This window comes from Ammospiza caudacuta, chromosome 3, assembly GCF_027887145.1.
Source record: "Ammospiza caudacuta isolate bAmmCau1 chromosome 3, bAmmCau1.pri, whole genome shotgun sequence".
In the NCBI taxonomy this organism is placed as follows: Eukaryota; Metazoa; Chordata; class Aves; order Passeriformes; family Passerellidae; genus Ammospiza; species Ammospiza caudacuta.
Window position 1 is genome coordinate 96,981,114 of NC_080595.1, and position 23,917 is coordinate 97,005,030.

At 35.7% G+C, this 23,917-nt stretch overlaps 1 protein-coding gene across 1 annotated transcript in view; it reads right to left on the reverse strand.

The window, feature by feature from the left end:
* Positions 1-13,775: 13,775 nt before the first annotated feature.
* Positions 13,776-23,917, reverse strand: part of MEI4 (meiotic double-stranded break formation protein 4) — a 104,682-nt gene continuing 94,540 nt past the window's right edge. Inside the window, exon 6 of the mRNA XM_058802609.1 lies at positions 13,776-15,079. Coding sequence (XP_058658592.1) covers positions 14,828-15,079 — 252 coding nt within the window. The 3' untranslated portion in view covers positions 13,776-14,827. The remainder of the gene's footprint in view (positions 15,080-23,917) is intronic.

The window sequence follows — 23,917 nt, forward strand, 5'->3', positions numbered from 1 at the left end:
ACTTTAAACCAATCCTTTTTAATCTGGAGTTAAACCAGAGTATGTTCCATCTGACAACTCTGTTCTGCCATGCTGATTCCTGCAAGTCACTTTATAAGCTTCAGTGTGCATATGAACCAGAAATTCAGAATCAGATGTAACATTTAAATACACCTCTTATGTACTTAAAAGCTTCTATTAATTGTTCCCCTAAGTTTTCTCTTTATTAGGCTAAAGAATTCTACTTTTCCAGTGTTCCACAAACATCATGGTAGATGTCTAATCATGAAGGATTGTAAAAAACCAACAACCCCACCACCAATTCTTTGCCTGCAGAGAGATTATCAATGGGCCAAAGCCAGGCTTTTCACAGTGATTCCTGAAAAGAAGAGAGATAACAAGAATAAAAGAAATAATAGAAATAAAAGGCATTAAAACTGAGTAAGGAGAAACATTCTCACCATGAGCCCAAACAAATAGCAGAATATGCTGACCTGAGTGGTCATGGAGACTATGAACTGGTCATGCTTCCAACTGAGCATCCTTGGAATTTTTCAAAGCTCAACTGGAAAAATCACTGACCAACCTGGCTTATCCTTCTAGTGGATGCTGCCCTGAGCTGGAGGCAGGCCTGGACATTTTGAGATCGTTTCCAACCCAAATTTTCCGACAGTCCTAAAAAATGACAAGTGACTCCTACCTTTTGGGGAGTCACTAAAACTCTGAAAAAAACAGGTATATCCAATGCTATTTTGTAATGTTCACAAGTTTAGCACATACTGCTTTTTTTTTTTTTTTTTTTTTTTAACTATGACCCAGTATATTTATCACTGAAGCATGAAGTTGCATTTAAATTGTCAGTCAACTATATGGAATGAAATAGGTTTTCTGAGCTTTCCAGGGAAGGCTAGAAAAACAAGAGCTGAGTAAACAAAAAAAGCCCTACTCATAAAGAACTCTTTGGACATCTTATTTGTCCCTTAATCTGCCCTTTATGGCTTGCCAGTTGCATTTTTCTTTACATTTAACAAGCTCACTTGCAAGGGCAAACAAGTGTTCTCCTAATGATGTTCTGATGGAAGAAACATAATTGCACACCATAGAACCTTAGTAGCTACTTTAATTGCTCCACAAATTATCTTTAAGTGCTGTGCATGATTTATAAAAGCAAAACGTTCCCCTTTTCAGCGGCTAAAGAGAGCTGACTGGAAACTTTCAAAAAAACTTTTTTTTTGGTAGAAAAATGCCCACCAGACAAACCTATTTTTCAGGGCAGTTTTAATTAAAAAAATAAGTTTTGCTGAGTAAGTATTCTTAAATTTATGTAGAATTTTTAATCAGATTTGAAAGTAACAGGTAAATGAGATTTTAATCACACCAAGCATATCCAAGCTGTGAGCGACAGAGAGATGGACAATTTGTAAGCTAAGGCAGGTAAAATGATAGAAACAGATTCAAGATCTTCATTCAACCAAACTGCAGAGAGGAAAAAAAACTTGAAATTTGGTCTATGTGAGTGATTTCTCTTCATTGAAGGTTTGTCTTTTCTACTGTACTGGAAGGAATTTAATGTGAAAGACAAAAAAAAATTCAGAAAATCAAGTTTTTGTTTGCTGCTGAGCCCTGTCTTCAAATAACACTTAGGCAGCTGTGAGACAATAAGAAAACACAAATACTTGCATAATTACAGCAATTTCCACAGTTCTCATCACCTCAGCATTTTATAACAGTAAATGAAGTGGCAACTTTGATGCAGAGCTGCATCATTTTTAGACAGAAAATACTGCTGAAAGAAGAACTATGAAAAGATCGGCATTTTAAAAAGTGAAAACTGTTTCTCTGCAACAAAGCTCTATACTAATTAGGCCATAATTTAATGAGTAGGAAATAGAAATCAGTGAGGCATTAGGAAAGCTTTTAGAAAGAGACAAACTTTCTAACTGTTCCATCAGAGGACTACATACTGCTATAATTGCAGCTTATGTTTTCAAAAGGGTGTATATTAGTGGGTTCCAGCTCATTAATGGAAAATGTTTGTTTCTATAGGATTAATTGTTGACATGTCTAAACAGCTCTGAGCTCAACTTAATGCAATCTGATATGCTGAACAAAATCCTTAATTATTAGCACTTTATGGAGTCACTTGCAGTCTAAAACCTTTTCAAACACAAAGTACTGGAACAATCTTTCTGTATACTAATGTTGGATATAATTATTTTCTGAACGAGACAAATTGACTGTGGTGTGAAGCACATCTACAGAGTTTAAGCTGGAATTATATACAAATGCTAAAACAAAACAATCTTGAAAGGTAACAGGTAACAGGCAATCTAGAAATCCAAGTAAGCTCTGCAAACTTTGCAAGCATAAACTCTGCATAAGAACAAACACTTATGGATAGCAGATCTCTAGCAAGTGCTACTGAAAAAAATATCAAACTTAGAGACAGACACTTTTCTGTCTTAGGAGACAATGACTGCAGAAACATCTCAAGTTTCAAACTGGAGGCCCCAAAGAAAAAATGACAAACATATTTCAAGAAGAACTGAGAAATAGCTACTTATAAAGATTTAAACCAAAGATGAAGCAACACTTCAAATCATAGAAGTTTCAGTTGCTATGGCATACCAATAATCATTAATAAGTTTGCATAATTTATTACAAAATTACAGCACATAGAAGAAATAAGTCTAAAATAAAATGAAATATACAAGTAAGATATATATAAAGCATAAGTACATATGCATATGCATTTAAAAACAGAAATAATTTAGAAACAGAAAAAACAGTCTATAATTAAAAAGAGAATTTCAAAGCTAAGATTCCAATACAGAAAAGAAAAAAGAGAAACTAGGGAGTTGCAGAAATTATATTTCATGCAAAGTACTATCAAAATTTCATAATTCACAGAACTTCAGAATCACTAGGTTGGAAGAGATGTTCAAGAGTATCGAGTCCAACCCATGCCCAAACACCTCAACTAAACCATGGCACCAAGTCCCACATCCAATCTTTTTTTAAACCCATCCAGGGATGGTGACTCCCCCATCTCCCTCAGCAGACCATTCTGGTACTTTATCACATGTTCTGTAAAAAACTTTTTTCTAATATCCAACCTATATTTTCCCTTGGTGCAGCTTTAGATTGTGTCCTGTTCTGTCAGTGGCTGTCTGGAGAAAGAGACCAACCCCACCTGACTACAGCCACCTTTCAGGGGTTGTAGAGAGTGAGAAGGTCACCCCGAGTCTCCTTTTCTCCAGGCTAAACAGCCCCAGCTCCCTCAGTCGTTCCTCACAGGGTTTGTGTTCCCAGCCCCTCACAGCCTCGTTGCCTCCTCTGGATGTGCTCAAGTGTCTCAATGTCCTTCCCAAACTGAGGGGCCCAGAACTAAACACAGCACTCAAGTTTTGCAACTCTAAAGCAAAATTTTATATCAGCACTTTCAATTCACTCCAGATCCATCTTATGCTCAACTTTTTTTCTTTGAAATCATTCCCAGGTCAAGTCAGTATGTTCACAATTTTTGTCTTGGTAAGTTACAGAGCTTCTGTGCTAGAGGAGGGTTATTTTTAAAATTTTGGGCAGTCGGAAGACTTCAATATGTGGAAGTTGTTACTGGGTGTAGCTGGCCTCAATTTTTAGAACTTAAAATGAAAATTTCAAAATCTGCTTACTTCCATGTATTAATCTTATTAAGCTAATAGGTTTTGAAAAAAAAATTCTATAAAACCAGATACAAATAGAAACACAATGCTTGATAATTCTAATAATAGTCCAGAATACATTGGTTTGATTACAAGAAACTACTAGGAGATACTAACTCTAATGTATCTCCTTAATCTCAATATCTGTAAATGAAAACTTACCCCTCCTGATTTCATTATGATATCAGCACTGTAAAGATTAATCTTCAAAGTGCTGTGAAGAGAAATCTACACTAACATAAATTCACAACAATCACAATCACAATTTTATCATAATCCCTAATGAACTTATTAAAGCTGAAGAAGTCAATATTACTTATATTACTTGCACAAATATACTTTTTATTTTTTATTGTTTATTTACCTTCTTAATTTCTTGCACACCACTGAATCCATCTTCATTTTCAGCTTTTCTCTTCTGTAATAATTCAGCTGCAGCTATTTCAGGAGACAGCCTTTATTGAAAAACAGCTACCTCCTACTGTAACTTTTTGAATTGTTACAGATTTTTATAAAAGTTTCTTTTTTCCATCATATGCTTTGAGGCTCTATTCCCACTAAAGCTGTCTTTTTGAAGGTCAAACCAAGATGCTCTTATTTTCTGAGTGATTTACCCTCCCCTGAGTCTTAATTTCTTTACTGTCAGCTGCTCCCCCTTACAGTTACTGTTTCCTTCAGGATGATAAACACTGGAGTTGATAAATGGGTAAGACCAGTGGTATTATCAAAGATTTAAACAGCTTCTGGAGATGGAATCTGAATGTACAACAGGATTCTTAGCGTTGATGATCCCCCCTTTAAGCCTGGCTTGTTCTTCTCTACCTTGGGGACCTTATTTAGATTGTCATTTAAATTTCCCTTGGAAGTCTGCCCATGGCTCAGACATGCTACTACTTGAGCGAAAAAACTGACAGAAGCAGCATTAGTAAAAGATAATGCTGAATGCTGGTGAATGACTGCAGAGAGCTATCCTGGAGCGTATTGTGGAGGATGGTGACAGGACTGACAGTGTTTGATACTGTCAGAAGTGATCTGCAAGAAAAAACAGATTGTATTAGTGACACTCAAACATAGGGAGGGCATAAGGAGAGACCTTGCAAATCACGAATGTGGCAGAAATCAACAGGCAAAATTAATCAGAGGAATAAATAAAACACAGAAAATTTCAATTAACAGAAAAAAATAATGTCCTCAGGAAGAAAATAGTCTCGTATATACTAGTGATTTCAGCACTTGACAGTATCTTGTCTCCAGCTGCTAATTTATGATCTGTCACATGCTACCTGCTTCAGAAGCACAGGCACTAGCTCTACTTTTCAGGAATCATTTTACTTTGACTGCCCTTTGTTCCCTTTCCTGGAAGTTCAGCTCCCTTGGCTTGTTACCCATCTAATGCTCTGCTCCCCTGCTTCCTCTAGGACTTTTCCTGACACCCTCTGCAGAGCTGAGAACCTCTGATGACATTTCCTTTGGGGTAAGGTGACATTTAAAGCAAAGGGCACAAACGCTGCAGTGGAATTGGTAAACACACATTAGTAAATATTAGGCAAAGCATAACACATCCACACAAATTTCTGGCAACAGTCACATCTGTACAAAAAATATATTTCAGTCTCTGCATGACCTTTGAAACCTGAGGACTTTGTCTGTACTGGTGAATTAGAGAGTGTCAGGACAGAGAGGTTAAATCACCTATTGCTGAAATGTCAGATGAACAGGGATCACTGATTTTCCACAGTTGGGTGGATGACCCACCTGGATACTGCATAAGAAGAACAAACAAATATCCGTACTACTGCCTTCTGGGGCCACCTTTTGAACCAGGAGACTGCAAATGCATCTGTGAGAAGCCCTGCAGGTCATACTGGCTTAAGATAATTCTTTATAAATCTGTGTGGTGAGTGATGCAAATTGTACAGGATCTATCTATCACAAAAAGAAAATTAAAAAGAGGAAGGGGGAAAGAGAAAACTGTTAAGTGTTCAAAGAGAAAAGGAGAGCCCAGAATCGGTAAGGTTGCAGACACACTTTTTCCTGACTGCATCTGAACTGACTGAAAAGGTCACTTCCCAAAATTACTTCTAGACTGCAGTTGCCTGGGATCATGACAGCCGACTGAACTGCTCCTCTTCATAAAACAAAACCATCTCAGTTGAAATGAAGAGCATGTTTGTGTCAGACTGAGCCATCCTAACCAAATACCAATACCAGTGCGATCAGAGACTGGTTAGAAGAGTTTAACCACTTCTTCCACTGAAAAAAAATTAAAAAACCTCCACATCTAAATCTTAATGCACAAACCTGTCCAGTAGTGTTAGTGCACTTAAGTGTCTAATGCATCTAGCACAATGAACAGTGTTTTTGTACAAGCAGCTGCAACATGCTCAAGGAAGATTGCAATGACACAAAGTAGACCAGGTACAGTCTCAGCTAGAATTACTACTTTCCAAGCAGAACAATGTTATCAGAGAGTTATTATCAAATCAGCTCAGGATATCAACACAAATAATGTTGCCTGGAAAACCTGAATCATTGGGGAGAGCACAGAGAGTTAAATGAAAACCAGTGAAGAATATAAGATCTGTCAGGGACAAGGAATATTAAATGGATGTATTCCTGTTTATCAACACTTCGTAGCACATTGCCAAGACAACATGTAAAATGTTCTGATATATTTATCAGTCTGGAAATCAGTAAGATATTTTTTCATTTATAATTTCTCATCTTCCTTTAAAGTGCTACTGATGTGAATTCAGTCACTGAGCTTGAAAGTGGATTTGATAGTTTGGTTATGATAAGCCCTTTTCTTCAAAATGGTTTTGAAAATAATCCATCCAGAAGAACTACATAAAGCCCCCCTAAAAACTATACAGCCTTATTCATCAGCGTAATTTATAAGTTTTTTCTTTTCTGCTCTTTCAGTAGAATGCTATGGGATCTTAGGATTCATGTTTCTGCTTTTATATTAATTCCTGCATCATGGGTTCATGCTGAAGTTAAAATTAATAAACCAGGAATGGGAATAAAAAACCCCACTCTAAGTTACCATGAATAAAGAATGTAGAATCTTATCCTTAGGTCTATGTGCCTGCAGCCACCAAAACACATTTTCACCAATGTGAAAGATCCTGCAAAACTAAAACAGCTCAGAAGACCTTGGAATTTTTTCATTTTAAAGGTGATCATACAATTTCAGAATTTCTTCCTTCTCATTACCTGCCAAACAGGTACAGATAGTTGTCACTGTATGGGCTGCCTAAGCAAGGCTGAAGACATGAGGGAAGGTGTTAACAGTAAGGGCAGATGTGGTATTGCAGCAGTCTAGACACAGAACACAACAATGCCTTTCAGCCATCAATATTTTCCCTTGTTAAAAATGAAAACCCTTAGTTTATGTCAAAATGGCCATAAGGGAACTTTGTGTAGAACAGGATCATTAACTTAGCAGTGAAATGATTTGAGTACAACATGCCTCCAGTGCCTTTTTCAACTTTACTAAAAAACTGAGTGGAAAAACCAGGAAGTGTCAAAAACAATTCTGGTGAGATACACAACTGGCACATATTTCTTTAACTTATTCATTTTACTTACTGCCTTAAGTGATTTTAATACTGCAGCTACAATGTTAAGTAGATTTTCTTTCTCATTTGGAGCAAAAACTAGAAATGCCAAACAGAAGCCTAAAGTTTTAGTCTGTTTACTTCTTACAGTTTGGGATGTCAATTTTGGTTTGTATAAAGATTAGGAAGAAAAAAGTGAAGTTGAGTATGCTGCTCAAGAGTATACATTAATGTCACACACTGGTGTTTGCAATCATACCTTAGTCCAACAAGGAATTTGTAGTAGTATCCATGTGGAACAGGCTTCCTTTGTGCTTCTATTAGCTTCTAATATATGAGTAGACTTTTGACAGCTCAAAGAGTACAATCTGTTTTCTGAAAAGTAGAACAAATTGCTGCACTAAAAACCTACCAAAAAAAAATCTATTACATTCTAATGGTGGTGGCCTAACATTTAAAGTGTCGCATAGTTTCTTATAAATTCTCTCTAGTCACAAGAGCATTTTATATAAAATCAAAAATAGAAAAACAAAGTCTCCTTTGAAATAGTTGGCCTGTTTGCCTTAAAAAAGTGATAGCTAACAGAAAAATAATCAAATGGGACATTAGCAATTTACATTGCCTAGTTATGAGGGGTTGATTTTTTTTTTTGACAAAACACACATGAAAAACCCATAAATGACTCTTTATTTAGGAAGCAGACTATGCTTAATTTTATAAAGAAGACCAGTAGTGAATTACCTGCTAAGTGTACAGGTTCCTGCCCTAGTGATCCAAACCCATTGGAGGAAACATTTTTCCTTACTGACTGTGCTCCCTCCAGGCTAGTAGCAAGGACCCTGAAAGGCATGATTTGTTCATGCTGCCTGGACCCATAAAAAGATGACACACTGCTGAAGGATTTTAGAAAATTTCACTGGAGCTTGCACATTCTGGGAGGTCTCATAGAAGTTCATCTTTTTGTTTCTTTTTCTCATCTGTCTTGTTTCCATGTATTGTGAGGATAAGACAGACTCAGTAAAGTTAATGTGGAATTATCTCAGCCCTTAGAATTGTTTTTGTGGATGGCTACTAAAATAAATGGAAAGATCAGCTGAAAAACACTCAGTTGTTCATAAGGCCTGAAGAACCTTGATCTTGATAGGACTCATTACCACATGAATAAGGAGTACCACTGAGGTACCACTGAGGTATCTTGATATCCTGTAAAAATCCTGAATGCACGTATTGAGAATTCCCATGTGCTGTCTTCTTTTCACCCTCATCCTATCCCTCCATAAGAAAAAAGAGTTCAAAGGAGTCAGTCTCTAAGAAAAAATAGTAAGCTACAAGATTAATCTTCCATTCTTTCTTTTTCTGGCTCACGATGTATTTCCTGATCTCTGGTTCAAAAGACAAAGCTCAGAATACACAATGGCCAAAAGTAACAACTTTGCAGATGAAGACAGAATGAAGAGCTGTAAAGGTCAGAAATGACCCAGTATCTTCATCAAGGAAAAAAGGTGTAGTACAGAAGTGTGTTCACAGCCTTCTGTGGTTGTTTACAGCTCTCCTTCTTGTCAATTCTTAATGTCAAAAAGATAATAAAAAATTAGACTGACACAATTTTTTCTTGCATTCAGCAGAAATATAAAGTAAATGCTTCACTAAAGCAAGGGAGCACATTTATGTTGCAAGAAAACAGATTAGGCTCTGTATTTGCCTTGTAATGGTACCTTTGCTTTCAATGTTTTATCTTGTTTCAGAACAGAGTAGTCATTTACAGGAGTTTTAATTTCTGTTGTTTTCTCCAGAGATTTTACTTTATAATATTCCTCTGACTGTACAAGCTCAGCTGAATACATCAGAGAGTGCACTTATGAAATTTGTAGGTGTCATCATGCTGGGATCAGGGGAGGTCAGCTACTCTGGAGGACAGAAATGAATTTCAGACTCCACAGACTGGAAGGAAAGTCTTTGAAGAAGATAAGTAAATTCAGTAATTAAAACTGAAAAAAAAAAGAAAAAAAAAAAGAAAAAAAAAAAAAAAAAGAAAGAAAAAAGAAAAAATCCCTACACTTTGACAGAACCAGAAACTGCAGCAAACAGAAGAAAACAAGAAATTGCTGGGACATCTTAGAGGAGTAACCAGCATCACTGCTAAAATCTGTAATGTAAGTTTTTCCTGTGTGTGCTGGAGAAATTGTTGATGAGTGCGTGGGTGCTGCTTTTTAAGCTACATGTACAGAATTGGCCTAAGTCACAGGAATCACTGGCATTTATGAGAATAAGCAAAGAAAAAAGGTTGTTCCCTTTTAAAGAACCCCAAACAAAGATCTTGTCTTGAAACTATTTCTGTGCACTGGGGGATGTTACTGGTTTGCAGGGAATGTTTCCTTAAGTAAAATTTGAAAGACTGTCTCAAATATGAACTTAAGCCTGGTAAACAGGTGATATGCAAACAGAGCTCTTCACAAGGATGAGCCTCTCTTCAGTATAACTATTTTAAGGGTGGCATAATCCCTAAAAATTCAAGATGAATTTGAAATCAGCAAGTTTAGAAGAAACCATACTGAAAGAATGGCCTAATTAAAGCAAGGCTGTAAACTAACTTTCTTTGTTCAATTAAAGAAGCAGGTGCAGACTAAGTCAATTTACTTATATGCAAAATAGGAAAAACTACAAGATAAAGAAGGTGAAACAATTTACATAAGGGGGAGGTGATTTAATAAAGGCCTAAGTGAAACAGACCATCTGGATGAAGTTGCAGAAACTGTTGCAAATCAAGGCAATTAAGAACTGCAGAACAGAAAAAAACCCTTACTGGCATGTGACAGACAAAAAAACCACAATCCAGGAAAGCTAGAAGTATATAGCTATAGAAGCAAAAAAATCAATAAAACTTTGAGTTCTAAAGGGGAGCATATATATATGGACAGCTGCTCAGGGAATGAAAACAAACACAACAAACATCCTTTGCTTCTCCTGTGTTTGTGCTTAGCATTATGAATAGTTAAAAATACTTTAAAACTCATCCTTCTTTTCATTATTAAACTGAAATAGAGTAAGATGCTAATGTTAATGTAGTCCTCTGATTTTATCTGACTGTGGTTTTTAACTACTACTCTCTTGAGCTGATCACTGAGACTTGCACTCCAGGAAGGACCAATGCAAAGTGCCCAGCCTGGGAAGGAAGTCTCCTTTCCAGTGATACAGGTTGGGAGCGCCTGGCTGGACAGCATTTGTGCAGGCAAAGCTCTCAGGCCCTGGTGGGCAATGAAGTGGGCACTGACTGTGAGCCTGCAGTGCCCGTGGCAGTGATGAGAGCCAAGGCATCCTGGCCTGTGCCAGCAGGAGCACAGTTTATGGGAAGGGATTACCTCCCTCTAATCAGCACCTGTTCATCTGCAGCTATACTGCTGCCCATTTTGGGCCCCCAGTAAAAAGATGTGGATAAACTGAAGCTATTCAGCACAGGGCTACTGAAATGTCTGGGAATTGAGCATCTGACCTGCCAGGGGGGTTAAGGGAGCTGGGCCTGATCAGCTGGGAAAGAGATGATTGTAGGGGGACCCAACAGCAGCCTCCAGTGCCTATGGGAAAGATATCAAGGGGACAGATCCAGGCTCCGGGTGGTGAAAAGACATAAGACACTGATCATAAATGAAGTAACTGTATAGCAGGGCAGACTGTACACAAGGGAACATTTTTTCACCACGAAGACAGCCAAGCGGAAGAGCAGATCCAGGCTCCGTCTCCTAGTGCAGAGTTTTCAATATCTGACTGAATACTGAAATAGCAACAGACAACATTGATTTAACCAACATTGATTTGATCCCACAGTTAATGTTGATTGAAGCAGGAAGCTGGACTAGAGACCTTGAAGTCTCCTCCAACCCAGATTTTCCTATGATCCTGTGAACATCAACTAATGTTGCATCACTGTAAACTACAAACTGTATCAGACAGTAATGCATAGATAACAGAATGAAAAAAATATTATTACAGTATTAAAATAAGCTGTAGCTCCATTTTCACTGTTACCAACATATATAAGCAATAAATTGTAAAATCAATAAATTGTGAACAGATTACGAAAAAATTCCAAACTAGGTTTACAAAAACATTCTGAGAAAGTCTACTTCAAAATCTCACCCACTGCTGCCATTTAGTAGGCATGAAAAACTCTTCAGGGAATAGAACAGTCAATGAAGAAGCAGTAGAATAAAAATTTATTTTCTTTTTCTCATAATTTTTCTATTTTAGTAAAACGAGACACTCTACCACAAAATCCTTTTTAACAGATAGAGACAGGCATGAAAGTCAGTCACCCAGAAAGCTACGAATGTGGCAGAACAACAAATTATAAAATCATAAACTGTTATTAGGCTACTAATAAATAATCATTGGTAATTCAACCACATAAATATATAATTTAACTGTGTGTGCTTATATATACATTTGTTTTTATAAGGCTGAACAATTTACATTTGCAGAACACTTGCATTTTGCCAACATCTGAAGTACATGTATTTACAGAAAAAGAGATGTGCAATATAAAAGAAACATCCTTGAACTGCTCATTTTAAAACTCCAAGGGTAAATAATGTAAAACACTCCAGAGAACAATGACAGGTCAGACCAAATTATTTTCAGTGTTCCCTCTTTAAGTCTATGAGATGTTGTGCTCAGCACATCAGACCTTGAGATTGTTCTTTTGAGACATCCAATAGCCTACACTCAGCAAAGAGCACTTTCTCTGGATTTGGTATTCCTCTCTGGAGGCCAGACAGGTAAAACCTGGACATGGTCAAACCTACTTAGTAAGTACTTGAAGACTTTGTTTAAACCTGCAGGCAAGTTTCTTGTAACCTGGCTGCAAATCCTCCAGGGACTATCTCAGTCATCCTGGTAATTTCAAAACTAAAGACGGTGGTGTTTACTCAAATTAAATCTGACAGTCATTGGATAAGAGCAGAAATTGTCTGAAGAGCAGGGATTTAAACTTAGGATTTCCTACTAAAACATATATGGTATCACAAATGTGGGGGTTTAGTTTTCAGGTTAAGACACCTAAATGCATGTTTGTAGTGGTGAGTTCCATATCTAAGCTCATGCTATCATCACTGTTTGGTTCTCTAAACAGACACTTTCAAGTGACAGGGCCACTAAAGATGCTTCAAGCTATCACAGGCATCTACATGAAGAGAGGAAATGTGACACAAGACTTAGAGAAGATCTGCAGTCCTTTAACAGCTAGATATCCAGACCAAAACACTTTGTTTCGTAGATTAGATATCTCAACCACATGGAGACATGTAAAAGTACAAGTCTACCTTTGTGCATTTTCATCTTGAGGCAAGTCCCCTTTTAGTAAAAAATCTCCAAGAAACAAGAGACAACAATCTAGCAAGTATTCTGATCACAGGGGTTATTGCCCACACCAAAGCTGAGGTGTTCACTGCCCTGTTTAACTCTGCACTGAGCAGATAAGGAGGGCCCAGCTGAGCAGTTTACAGCACTTTTGCAGAGAGATGTGTGTGTGCCTGGATTGCTGCAATGGCACTGCAAGGGGAACTCTCAATCTGCCTCAACAATTTCAAAGCGGTGCAATGGTTCCAAATCCCTGTCAGAGTCTAAGTGCCATGTAGTTGTGTCATCTCTGGATACAAAAGCTTCTCTTTCTGTATGCTGTGAAAAAACATATTTCAAAAATCATGTCTCAAGTGAGCAGTCATTTCAAAATTCACCAAGGATGAATAAATTACCCAAAATATCCATTGCTTCTTTAGTGGCCTGGAGAGCTTGCTGGTGAGAAAGTGCTATCAATAAGAAGAAAATGTGTCCCTTTTTGCCTGAGTTGTTTTCCTAACAACAAAAATACTTTTTGCCAATCAGTGAGCAAATATGGTATGCAATCTAAGGTTGAAACTTTTCTTTCAAATCACAGGCTTGAAACTACACATTTTGCCATTATAAAGATGTCAGTATCCTTCTGCATTTTGTGTCTTTTGGTTACTTGCTATATTTGAATGAAGCTTTTTAGAAAAAAATATTATATCAGTTAGATAATTGTTCATTTTGTTTATTCCTTTCCTTTTTGTTTTTGCAGTCAGGCTTTCAGTGCTGTGGAGGGAGAAGGAAGAACTGATCCTCCACCAGAATGAAACAAACAAAGAAACAAAGTAAAGCAGCAACAAAAATGGCACAGTTCCTGAGTGGCTACCAAACTTACACACTGACTTATTTTCTTTAGTTTGGCTCAACTTATCTGATTTTTCTCATGTGACTAGTATGAAATACTTGTTTTGCAAATCAAGCATTTCTGTTGGAAGAAAGTTAGCAAGAAGAAAGCATTAAACAAAGGTTACCATATGACATATCAAATAGGAAGTTTAAGAATGAGAACGGGGGCCAGTGTCTTAAATAAGAAACACTCTCTGGGGAGCCAATTCACCATCAAAGCTTTTTAAATATCAATATATTTTACATATATATAAAGAGAAGAGGTTTATTACAAAATAAATGCATTCAAATTAACAAGATACTGGTGTTTCAGACAATTTTCCTGATATAAAAATTGATTGACAAGTTCAGGGGGAAGGACAAGGAGTAATGCTCAAAATGTTTTGCATTTATAGTGAATATACACTTCTAGGAGACATAATAAAACTAAAATCTTATTTATCTAACAGAAAAAAAGAGCAATTCATTATAATAGTTACCCATTAGATTTATCAAAGACTATGGTTCAGTTAAGATATTGTTGAGCTCACACTATAAAGACCTTTTAAGACAATTTCTGTTAAAATTGTTATTTTAATTATTACTATGCAAATAATACCATCACACAGAAAAAAACCCATTAAATATCAGATAATATGTAAATATATCAAGAGGGATTTTAGAAATATTCATTAATTTTGAACAGAAAGGTTTAAAATAACTATGAAATGAGTTACACTTCTCTGAAATCATTACTCAGCTCAGAGTGAATTAGGCCTGTTGTACCTAAACTTGTGCATACACAAGTAAAGCCAAGCAGTATACAATGAACTTAAGAAATTTGTGAAACTGAGCACCAGGTTTTATTTTGCTCAAGTAATGACTCATTTGATTATCAGTAACAAAGTCTGTCCTGTAAGATTTTTTACTGAGAAGTTATCAAGTTTAAAATTACCATTTTTATTTCAACCAACCAGACACTGTCTCGAAGTCACAGAGAAACTACACAACTCTTAAAGGAGAGGCATTAGTCTCCTAGCTTGGAAGCTCTACACACATACTATGACTGTACTTCAAAATTCACAGTGTTTATTTCAAACAGCACCTAAAACAACTTTCTTTGTCCCATTTTCACTGTGTGGACAAACACCAAAACACTCTTTTCTATTACAAGAAATAGCATTTATTGAAAATGGCACCTGGATTATTACATTTTTTCTATATTCAGAATTGGAAATAAATTGCATTATCTCTGCAACTGCTGTATAGAATAGTAGTATAAAGTAAATGTTTTTCAATAAGGATAATATCACTGTCTAGCTCGAAAATTTTCCAATGCAATCCCACAAGAAATGCATAGTTAAAAAGGGGCTGCTTGTTTTAATCAATTTGCATTTGACCTGAGTTCAAAAGAACACTCACTCTCCACAAATATAAAGAAAACAAAGGGAATTCATCTGAGAGCTGAAGAATAACTTGATCAAGAGTCTTCAAAAATTTGATTTTTTCTTCTCCTCCATAGTCTGAGCTTGAAATGTTACTTTCTTCTGTCTCATTTTGAAGAAGTTGTTCCAGAATCATGCACAAAAGAAAAATATTTTCATACTGGGCAATGTCATACACAGACTGGACCTGGGAATAAAGAAAAATCAGTACATAAGTAGAGTGTGAAAACATTTCTGCAGCCTAACATCTCAGATGACAGTTTAAGGAATACTGTTAAAATTTACAGTATTATTTACATAATCAGTACAGCTATACATTCAGTATGATTACTTCTAAAAAATGTTTTCCTTTTTGTGGTAACAGTCAAACAACTAAGACTGCATCACACTACCAAATGAAAAGTCAACATAACCTCCTCTTCATGAGAGAGTTTGCTTTACCTAATTAGCCACAGGCTGTGACATACCATAGTGATGTACAGAAAAACAACTACAATAACAGCTTTGTTTGTTTTGGGCATATAATTAGAATTGGTGGATTTCTGAGAAATAAAATAACAAGCAAAAAAGAATTTTTTACTCCTAAATATAGACACTCATCTATTCAAGTGACACCTCCAAAAAGCAAATTAAAAGTCAAAAATCTCAACTGAAAATGTATAAGCCTGTTCTGAGCCACTTAAAGCTGAATATTCAGTTTGCCAAATAAGCTGGAACAAGGACACTGACCAAACTAAAAATTTTTTAGAACTCTTATAGCTTTATCCAATATAAATTTACCTGTCCTTTATCTAGAAACTGGAAATTTACATAGAAGCTTTCTGTATATAGGAAATAACTGGTAAGATACAAACTTAAACCTTGAAGAATTGTCTCTCTGGAATGAAATTTTATGTCCTTAACAGCAAAATCTACTAATAATATGAGATGACCTCGCTCTGAAAAAGGCTGCAATTTTACAGTAGGTAGAGGAACAGAACTGAAAGGTAAAATTATAACTGCTAGAAAATTAATTATATATTTTAGAAAATGGACCAGTAGCTCTAGCAAATCTAAAGAACTGTTTAGACCTGTGGTACAAAGCCAGATGGGTCAGAGCCTCAACATGGGTCTATGAAAAGACATCAAATCATTTTCCTCAGTCTAGATTACAAACTGTAAGACTTTTCAAAGTGTGAAATATATTATACAGTCATTGGTTTCACAAAATATATGGGGTTTTTTTGATTCCAAGAATTCTATTCTAGAATCTAAGAAAAAGACAGCACTTTACCTTCTCCAGCTAAAACCGAGGAAGATGTTGGTTCAGAGATTGCTCATTTTGCTTTCTAAGAGAGCAGTTGTTAAGCCTAAAATCTGTGTTGAAGCACTCTGGGGTAATGGTTTTCAGGTAGACTCCCACCTCAGAAACAAAATTAAGACAGCACAGCCATCCTGTTGCAAAGGCTCAGTGTAGAAAAAGAATTTTGCTGAGTTTTCTAGAAATCTTGAAATATAGGTTCATTACCAAAACCTATCCTTCCTAGCCTTGCATACTCCTATTCTGTCCCCCTGGACCCTGCTAAGAAAAATGTACAGTTCAGAAGCTGCTGCTAAGAATTCAGTATTGACATTCTTATCAGAACAGAGAGTGAAAAATGAAAAAGTATTACATTATTTAATAAAAGTATATTAAGTATTTGCATATTTCTAAAGTTCAGTTCTGCCTATCAAACTGCCTAGTTTGGGAAAAGCTCCTTCCAAATCCAAGCTAATATGACTGTTCCTTCAAATATTGAACATCCAACTCTAGAGCAATCATGACTTCACACTGATTGTTTTGACTGTTAACTAATAGAAAGGAGCTAAATATATTTACTTTGCTTATCTGACTAAACTACAGCTTTCAAAGTTATGAAAGAGGTGCTTTTAGTGATTTATTGAATTTCTAGGAAATAGATGATTCTAAAGCCCTACAAAGATTTTCAGTGTAGGGGTCATCTGACCAAACACAGGCATGAACAAGCTGAGACAGTTTTCCCTTGTTCCTGTTTCAGCTGATGGAGGGAAGCAAGGGGTGCCCAGAGCTGTTTGAATGTAGATGCCTATTGCCATTTCACATGCCCCAGGGCAGCAGATGTAAGCCAGGAGGAATACCTTAGGTGTGCTATTAGACACTTGAGCTTTTGCAACTGAGCAGTTCCCTGGATCCTTCAGCATGTAATTCATCCCACTCTAAACTAGAACCACAGACACACCATGTCCTGGAAGTCTTTAAAGTGGTAAAGTGTGACTGTGCTCAGAAAAAAAAAAAGACTATGTAGATACATAAATGGAAGTTCTATGCTCTTAGTTCCTGCAATTTGGAAATTAGACATACAACATTACAAACAAAAATTCTTTGCTTGACTCTGATGTGTTGCCCTTGAAAATTCACTCCTTTTACATGAGTAATGAATATAAAATGTTTTAGAAAGGGAAATTATATCACTTCACTTACTCCCATAACCTTAGGCTCTTCCAAGCAGTTAACAATTGTGTTCCTTTCAGTGGGTCTTAAAAGGTGCAACTAATTGCAGCTTAGTAAACTATCTGATTATAGATAATAGGATCCACAAGTTAACTAATTAGCTTCCTCTACAAATACTACTGCATTAAAGGAAAATTGCTTTAATCACACAGAACTGATATTGAAAAGAAAGTGTAAGTATGATAGCAAGGAGAAAGTATTTTTTGAGATAATTATTTTTCTAGAGACAAATACACTTTGAAATATTGCATTATATAACTGAGGGGGGGAAAGATCAGTCTATAACATTTTCTAGCTCAAGGCTTATTATTAACCTTTCCAATCTATTTAATAATCTGAACAAAATGTGTCTCTATTTGTTTTGTTAGATGTCATCTGTAGCACTGATTGATGCAACTACCACTAATACAAATTTATGCTGCATAATTGCTAAAGGGATGCTTTTATTGTTCCCTAATGGTGCAGAGTCAGATAATAGGCCTATTAATCTTGCCCACCAATGTGTGTGAGTGGGTAGCTGTGCATGTATGTCTACACACCAGAAAGTTCAGAGGGTGCTTCTATAAAGCAAGTCTCATATATATATATTTACATATATATATATATATATATAATGCTGCTATTCCACAATATATTAATACTAATTTTAAGTAACTATAACACTAACTCTATTTTTCAGAATAAATTTTAAGATAATCAGGTAAGCAATATGGATTTTGGACACTATACTTTATGAGGTCAGTCCTCATCAATTTATATAAACAAACATTTTAGGGTTAATTAATGTTTAAAAATATTATTTATATAAAATTGAGCTTTACGTAAGATGGAAACAAGGGTTACAAGGATCTCCTAGCTGGATCTGATGATCTGCTAATCAAAATCAATTGTATGCACATCACCAAGTTCAGAATGCAAGAAGTATCAAAATGTTTGGTTGAAATTAATTCTCCAAGCTTCCTGTACATTACATGGTGGCCACCTGGAAATGGACACCTATTTACCACATTACCACATAATTGAAAACAGGGGAGAAGTTCTCTTACCTGTCTTCATTATAATGCTATCACAGTCAGTACTAATATGTTAAAAGAAACTGCTGTGTTCCAGGTCCCTGGCCCTTTATTATAATTCCTCTTTGCAAAAAAAAAAAAAAAAAAAAACAAAACCCAAAAACAAACAAACAGATCAGGGGGCCCCAGATCAAATTCCAAGCTGCTGCTGTCTTAATGGACAGATCTGGAGTCTTGATAAACAGATTAGAAAACAGTTTCCTAATTGTACTTAGAATATTTTTGTTTTCTTGTCTTAATGGTTTATGCACATTTTTAAAATTTATTTAAATATGATTAGTAACAGCAATATAAAACAAGCAAAGAAATTGAAGGAATTCTCTACAATTCTTATATCACCAGCCACAAGTCATAGTTCCAGTGATGCAGCCTGTTGGGCCTGGGATTTGCACATGCAGGAGGCTGATGACATTTTCTGAGTAGAGGAAAGTAATTTTATTCCTTTTACATCTCAAAGTATGTACAGAACAGAGACAACACTTCACCAGTGCAAACAAAAAATAGATGAAAGAGAGTATGTTCATGGCAACTGCTTTCATGCAGCTCAGATGCTTATGCAGAAGTGTCAGCAACACCTGCATACTCTCTGGAATATAGGAGGAATGGTACTAATTTGGGAAAACTTTTTTTTTTTTTGGTTTAGAACAGAAGATTTAAATGCTGAAACTTCTGACAAAATGAAAACAATTAAAATTAATTTCAAAGGACCATTACATTTGATTAGAGACAAAAAGCTTTCCTCTTTTTCTGTCTCTATAATTAACTAACATCTATTTAGGCTTTTTAAGTCCCATGGCAATACCAAGTTTAAATATAAGTTTCAACAAGTAGTTCTACACAACAAAATCCTATATAAAACACTGACATACCAATATAAACTTTAATCCAACTCAAAAGAAAAGTGTTTAGAAAGTAATAAAATTGACACTTCTAGATAGTTATTTTAGCAGAAAAGTATTCTGCCCAGATCTCCCCAATCCATCATATCCTTACAGTTTTGCTTCTTGTAATTTTTATCTTGCAAGTTTTGCCGGTTCCATTTCTTGGCAAACCTCTACTATTCATCAGGGATATAACTTTTTATGCTAGTAAAGTGTCTTTTTATGTTTCAAGAGATTCTAAGTAAAATTTCACTGGAACATCAAGTGATAAAAGGTAATATTTCTCCTCTTTTACATGTGTATTTGTCAGAGAAGCATAAAGGGTAGACCAAAATACACAAAAAGAACTGCTACAGCTTGGCTAGTTTTGCCTTCCAATGGAAGCACAGGCAGCAGGAATTGCAGCAGCATCAGCTTCTGGGCTGTGACTACTTGGTTAAGGAGCATGAAGGATAGAACAGAACCAAATCTGCCATCAAGCCACTTCCAGGAAAAATACCCCATGGCCTGTCTGTCCTCTCCTCTGGCAAGAAAATATAGCCAAAGCTCCTAGAAATTTTCCAGAGAAGGTAGAAACAAAGGGCACACATTTCTCTTGACATAGCTTATACCAATGAACACCATTTCAGCAAACAGCCCCAATGCCCCTTGATTCCTTGCAGGTGCCTACTAAAGGCAAATACACATGTAGACTGAATTCTGGGCAAGAAAGTTAAAATTCATGGGCCAGGAGGCCACAGAGCAAGGGGAAGCTGATGTCCCACAGGAACATGGAAGTTACCCAAACCACTTGAAAATGTCTGAAGAGGAGCAAGCCTGACAGAAAATCTCTGAGCTTGATTTACATGTTTCTAGAGACATACAGTCCTGGGTGTGCTGTTTAGTAGACAATTACCCCAACTCTTTGTTGTTATTTCATTTTATTGCTGCCTTGTCTTTCTGGTAAGAGGGGATGCTCCATTTAGAACTAAGAGGGTGGTAACTGAGACTAAACAAAAACTAAATGCAGTCACTGATGCTCACCTAAATTAAAAACTTATTTCTGTGCTCACTATGCCTCCATATGGGAGGGAGACTGAAATGTTTTTCTGCATTTTAACACTACAGTTCTAATGAGTATATAATTATAACTACAAGTTCCTAAATGGAGCAATATTTGACAGCATCACCTTCTAAGAAAAAATGTTTCTAAATGAGCATAATGAAAAACCAGAAAAAAGTGACTGACTGGAAACTCTATCAACAAATGGCCACCATTTGGTAAATTTTGTGTTTACAAAGGGAATGGTGAAAACCTAAATTTTTAGTAGAATCAACACTGTTTTACTCTACTCATCCAGTCTAGACTAGAGGTTAATGGAAATATGTTTCAAGAATCACTGAATTGTTTCCTTAAGTCAATACATTCTCATTTTATGAATAATGAAGATGAATTCTCACAGGGAATTCTGTTCTCGACACTTCAGTTTTCCTCTGAGAAATCCCTATCCAGGTTACTTACTGCTGTGTTCAAGTGCTAAATACAAGAGAAAGAACATTTGGATAGTTGGCATTTAATTTCAAAACAAGACAGAAATCTTAAGTGGATGGTCTGCAAACCTGTAAATAACCTCTGATCATTAAAATTTACAAACCCAACAATATCCACAGAATACAAAATCACAGTAGGATAAAGAGATTATCTATAATTGCTGTTTAGTGTTTAAATAACATAATAAATAACATATATAAAAATAACACAAATATATAATATATATTATATAAAATAATAAAATAAATACCTCTAAAATATTTAAGGCAGGCATGCATGAAAGTCTTTACTAGAAATATTTCTGTTCTATTTCTAGTACTACTGTGTTAAGGTAAAGGGTAGTTACAAATTGTCATAATGCAGGGTTTAGTTTTTAGCTGATTAGCATGTCTCTTTAGGAGCTTGTTTTGTGATTTGAAATGCCAATCTCCTGAACAACCCTCCCAATAATCATAATCCTCATAACCATGTCAATTATTCACTTGCCAAGTAAATTCAAACCAATATATGAACTCTTTCAGTATCTCAAGCAAAATTCATATAATGTGAAATCCCTTATTTAAATTTATACTCTCACAGACCAAATTTTCAAAATATTTTCATTTTTTATTCCATGGGTTCTGAAATTCTATTTCTGTCTTTACTCATGCTGAGTATCTATCCCTTTATTCTCAAGCAGATCCCTAAGTTTCAACTATTCTGCTTGCAGATCAAGATCAAATGTGACTGCAGAAAGGGTTAAGGAATTACCAACATTTTTTACAGTTAAATTCCAGAGGAGCTAAACTCTTAGAACAATTTAATCTACAGCATGTGCAGTCACTAGTCCTTCACTTTAGAAACCCTGAACAGCCTCATGCAAGAGAGGTTTCAGAAGCAATAGTAAGAATCTTGCAAAATAGTATCTGTCCACACATAATTATTTGGCATACCCTGGAAAATACTTTTGATAGAATTTGAAGTGTTTATTGTCTTTGCTATCTCCCAAGGGGAAGATACTTATATCCCTGAAGCATCTCTGCATCGTGCCTCTTCCACACATCACTTAGCAGGGTCATCTGTTACTAGCCCTTAGCGTGACACACTGAATTACAAGAAATTCCCAAGACATCTTCAGCAATATTATTCTCATCTAGTAATACAATTTCCACAACATATTGTAAAAAATTAAATATGTCAGCAGCAGAGCACTGACGTTTCCATTTTGGAGTAAGAATCAAAATTGCCTTGCAAGTAACATAACACGGATGCAGAAAGCTTTAAAACTCAAATTTTAATCCCCTTTATCCAATTAAAGAAAGCTAAAATATAAGTCACAAAGCTATCTCATTTGGAAAAAACAGCCAAAAAGTACAAATCTGTGAACCTTCTTAGGATAATGGGAACTTATAAACACATTTTATTCCCATCTACAAGACATATACTTCAAATCTGACTTCTCACAGATGTTATTTTTAAAACGTGTTCTAAAACGATAAAAGTTAATTCTTCACAAATTGAAGCATGTGAAATATTTTGGTTTGATTTTGCTTTTATATTTTTTATCAGAAAATAAACTGAAATAAAGATTGTGAATATATCTTGTTATAGTGTGAGTCCTTACAAATCAAATGGGCTACTTAAGAATATTTCTAACTTGAAAATGAAATTATAGGTCAGGCTATCCCACATAAAGTCTCTATCAGGAGAAAGCAATCAACAAAACAATGAATAAAATTTCTCAGTTATGAACTTCAGTATTAGAGAAAGGGCTTTTTTGTGGTTTGTGGTTTTGGAGGACTTGACTACTTTGAGGTGTAAGAGTACTACATGAAATAACCATATTTTAAATAATAGACGCTGTTTGTTGATGTAAGAAATTAAGTTCTGTCCTGCAAGAAGTGTTGTAAGTACAGCAAGGACAGTGCTCTAAGCAAGTCTTGAAAAGAAGCATCATATATATAAAATTTTTAAAGGTAATAGGATATGAAGGTAATAAGATTAAGTTTTGAATAATAAGAATAATAAAAATTCCTCCATTAATTAAAATCACATCAGAAAGCAATGGAATGCTGAAAAATACAGCTACATTAGTTTCAAAAGATTTGATAGTTCACCTCTTTTAGAAAATGCAGAAGAAACTCTGAAAATAAATAGCAATCACTTTGCTTTAGTGACTCTAGCACTGGGCAGGCAACCCTGACAGTAATGCAAGATACACATTTATTTGTACTGAATCATAATTCATTAATTTTTGAAAAGAAGTTTTTCAACATGTTTTTCATCTCATAAAGCCTTTTTTTCCTAAAAGCACGATGACTTTGTCACACATAGAGCTTGACTTCCTAAAATTATCTCTTCCAATGCTAGGGATGGAAAGAATCAACTGAACCTAGCAAGTGGCAGATGGTTGGTCCAAGAACAAACCAAGGCAGAAGGCTGTCACAGAATATGCCCTTAAATTGCTTGCCACAGGACACTGTGAAAGCTGAAAGCTTGTATGGGGTGAAAGAAAAGTAAACAGTTGTATGACAGTGAAATCCACAGAAATGCTCAATCAATCAATAAATCGCTCTTCACCTGGAATATCACAAATAGATGGATACTGGGAGAATGTTCTTGAAAACATCTCCAAATTCTTCTGAACATTTACTGTAAGCACAGTGACAGGCAGAATGGCCATTCCCATGTTGTTCTATCTCAGTTTAATTTTCTGCCCCACCCTCTACCTGAAGTAAGTTACTTCAGGGAAGAAAATCTTCCCTTTTTTAGTTTGCAGCTCTAAAAGCTTACAACCAGTGGCTCTACCTGAATCCTCCTTCATTTTAAATGAGATCAGTCCTTGCTCCAAAGCCAGAGACAGAATCCACCACTCCAGGTTCAAAATCATAAAGAAAAACAGCCCAAACGTAAGCAAACCTAGGTGTTTTTGGACTAACTGAAAACAAATGTGTGTTTGATGCTTGTATTTATTTGCTGAAGAAAACAGAAAATCCAGGAAAAAAACAAGACAAAACAAAACATTTAAGGAGCAAGAGGAGTCATTCTAGGC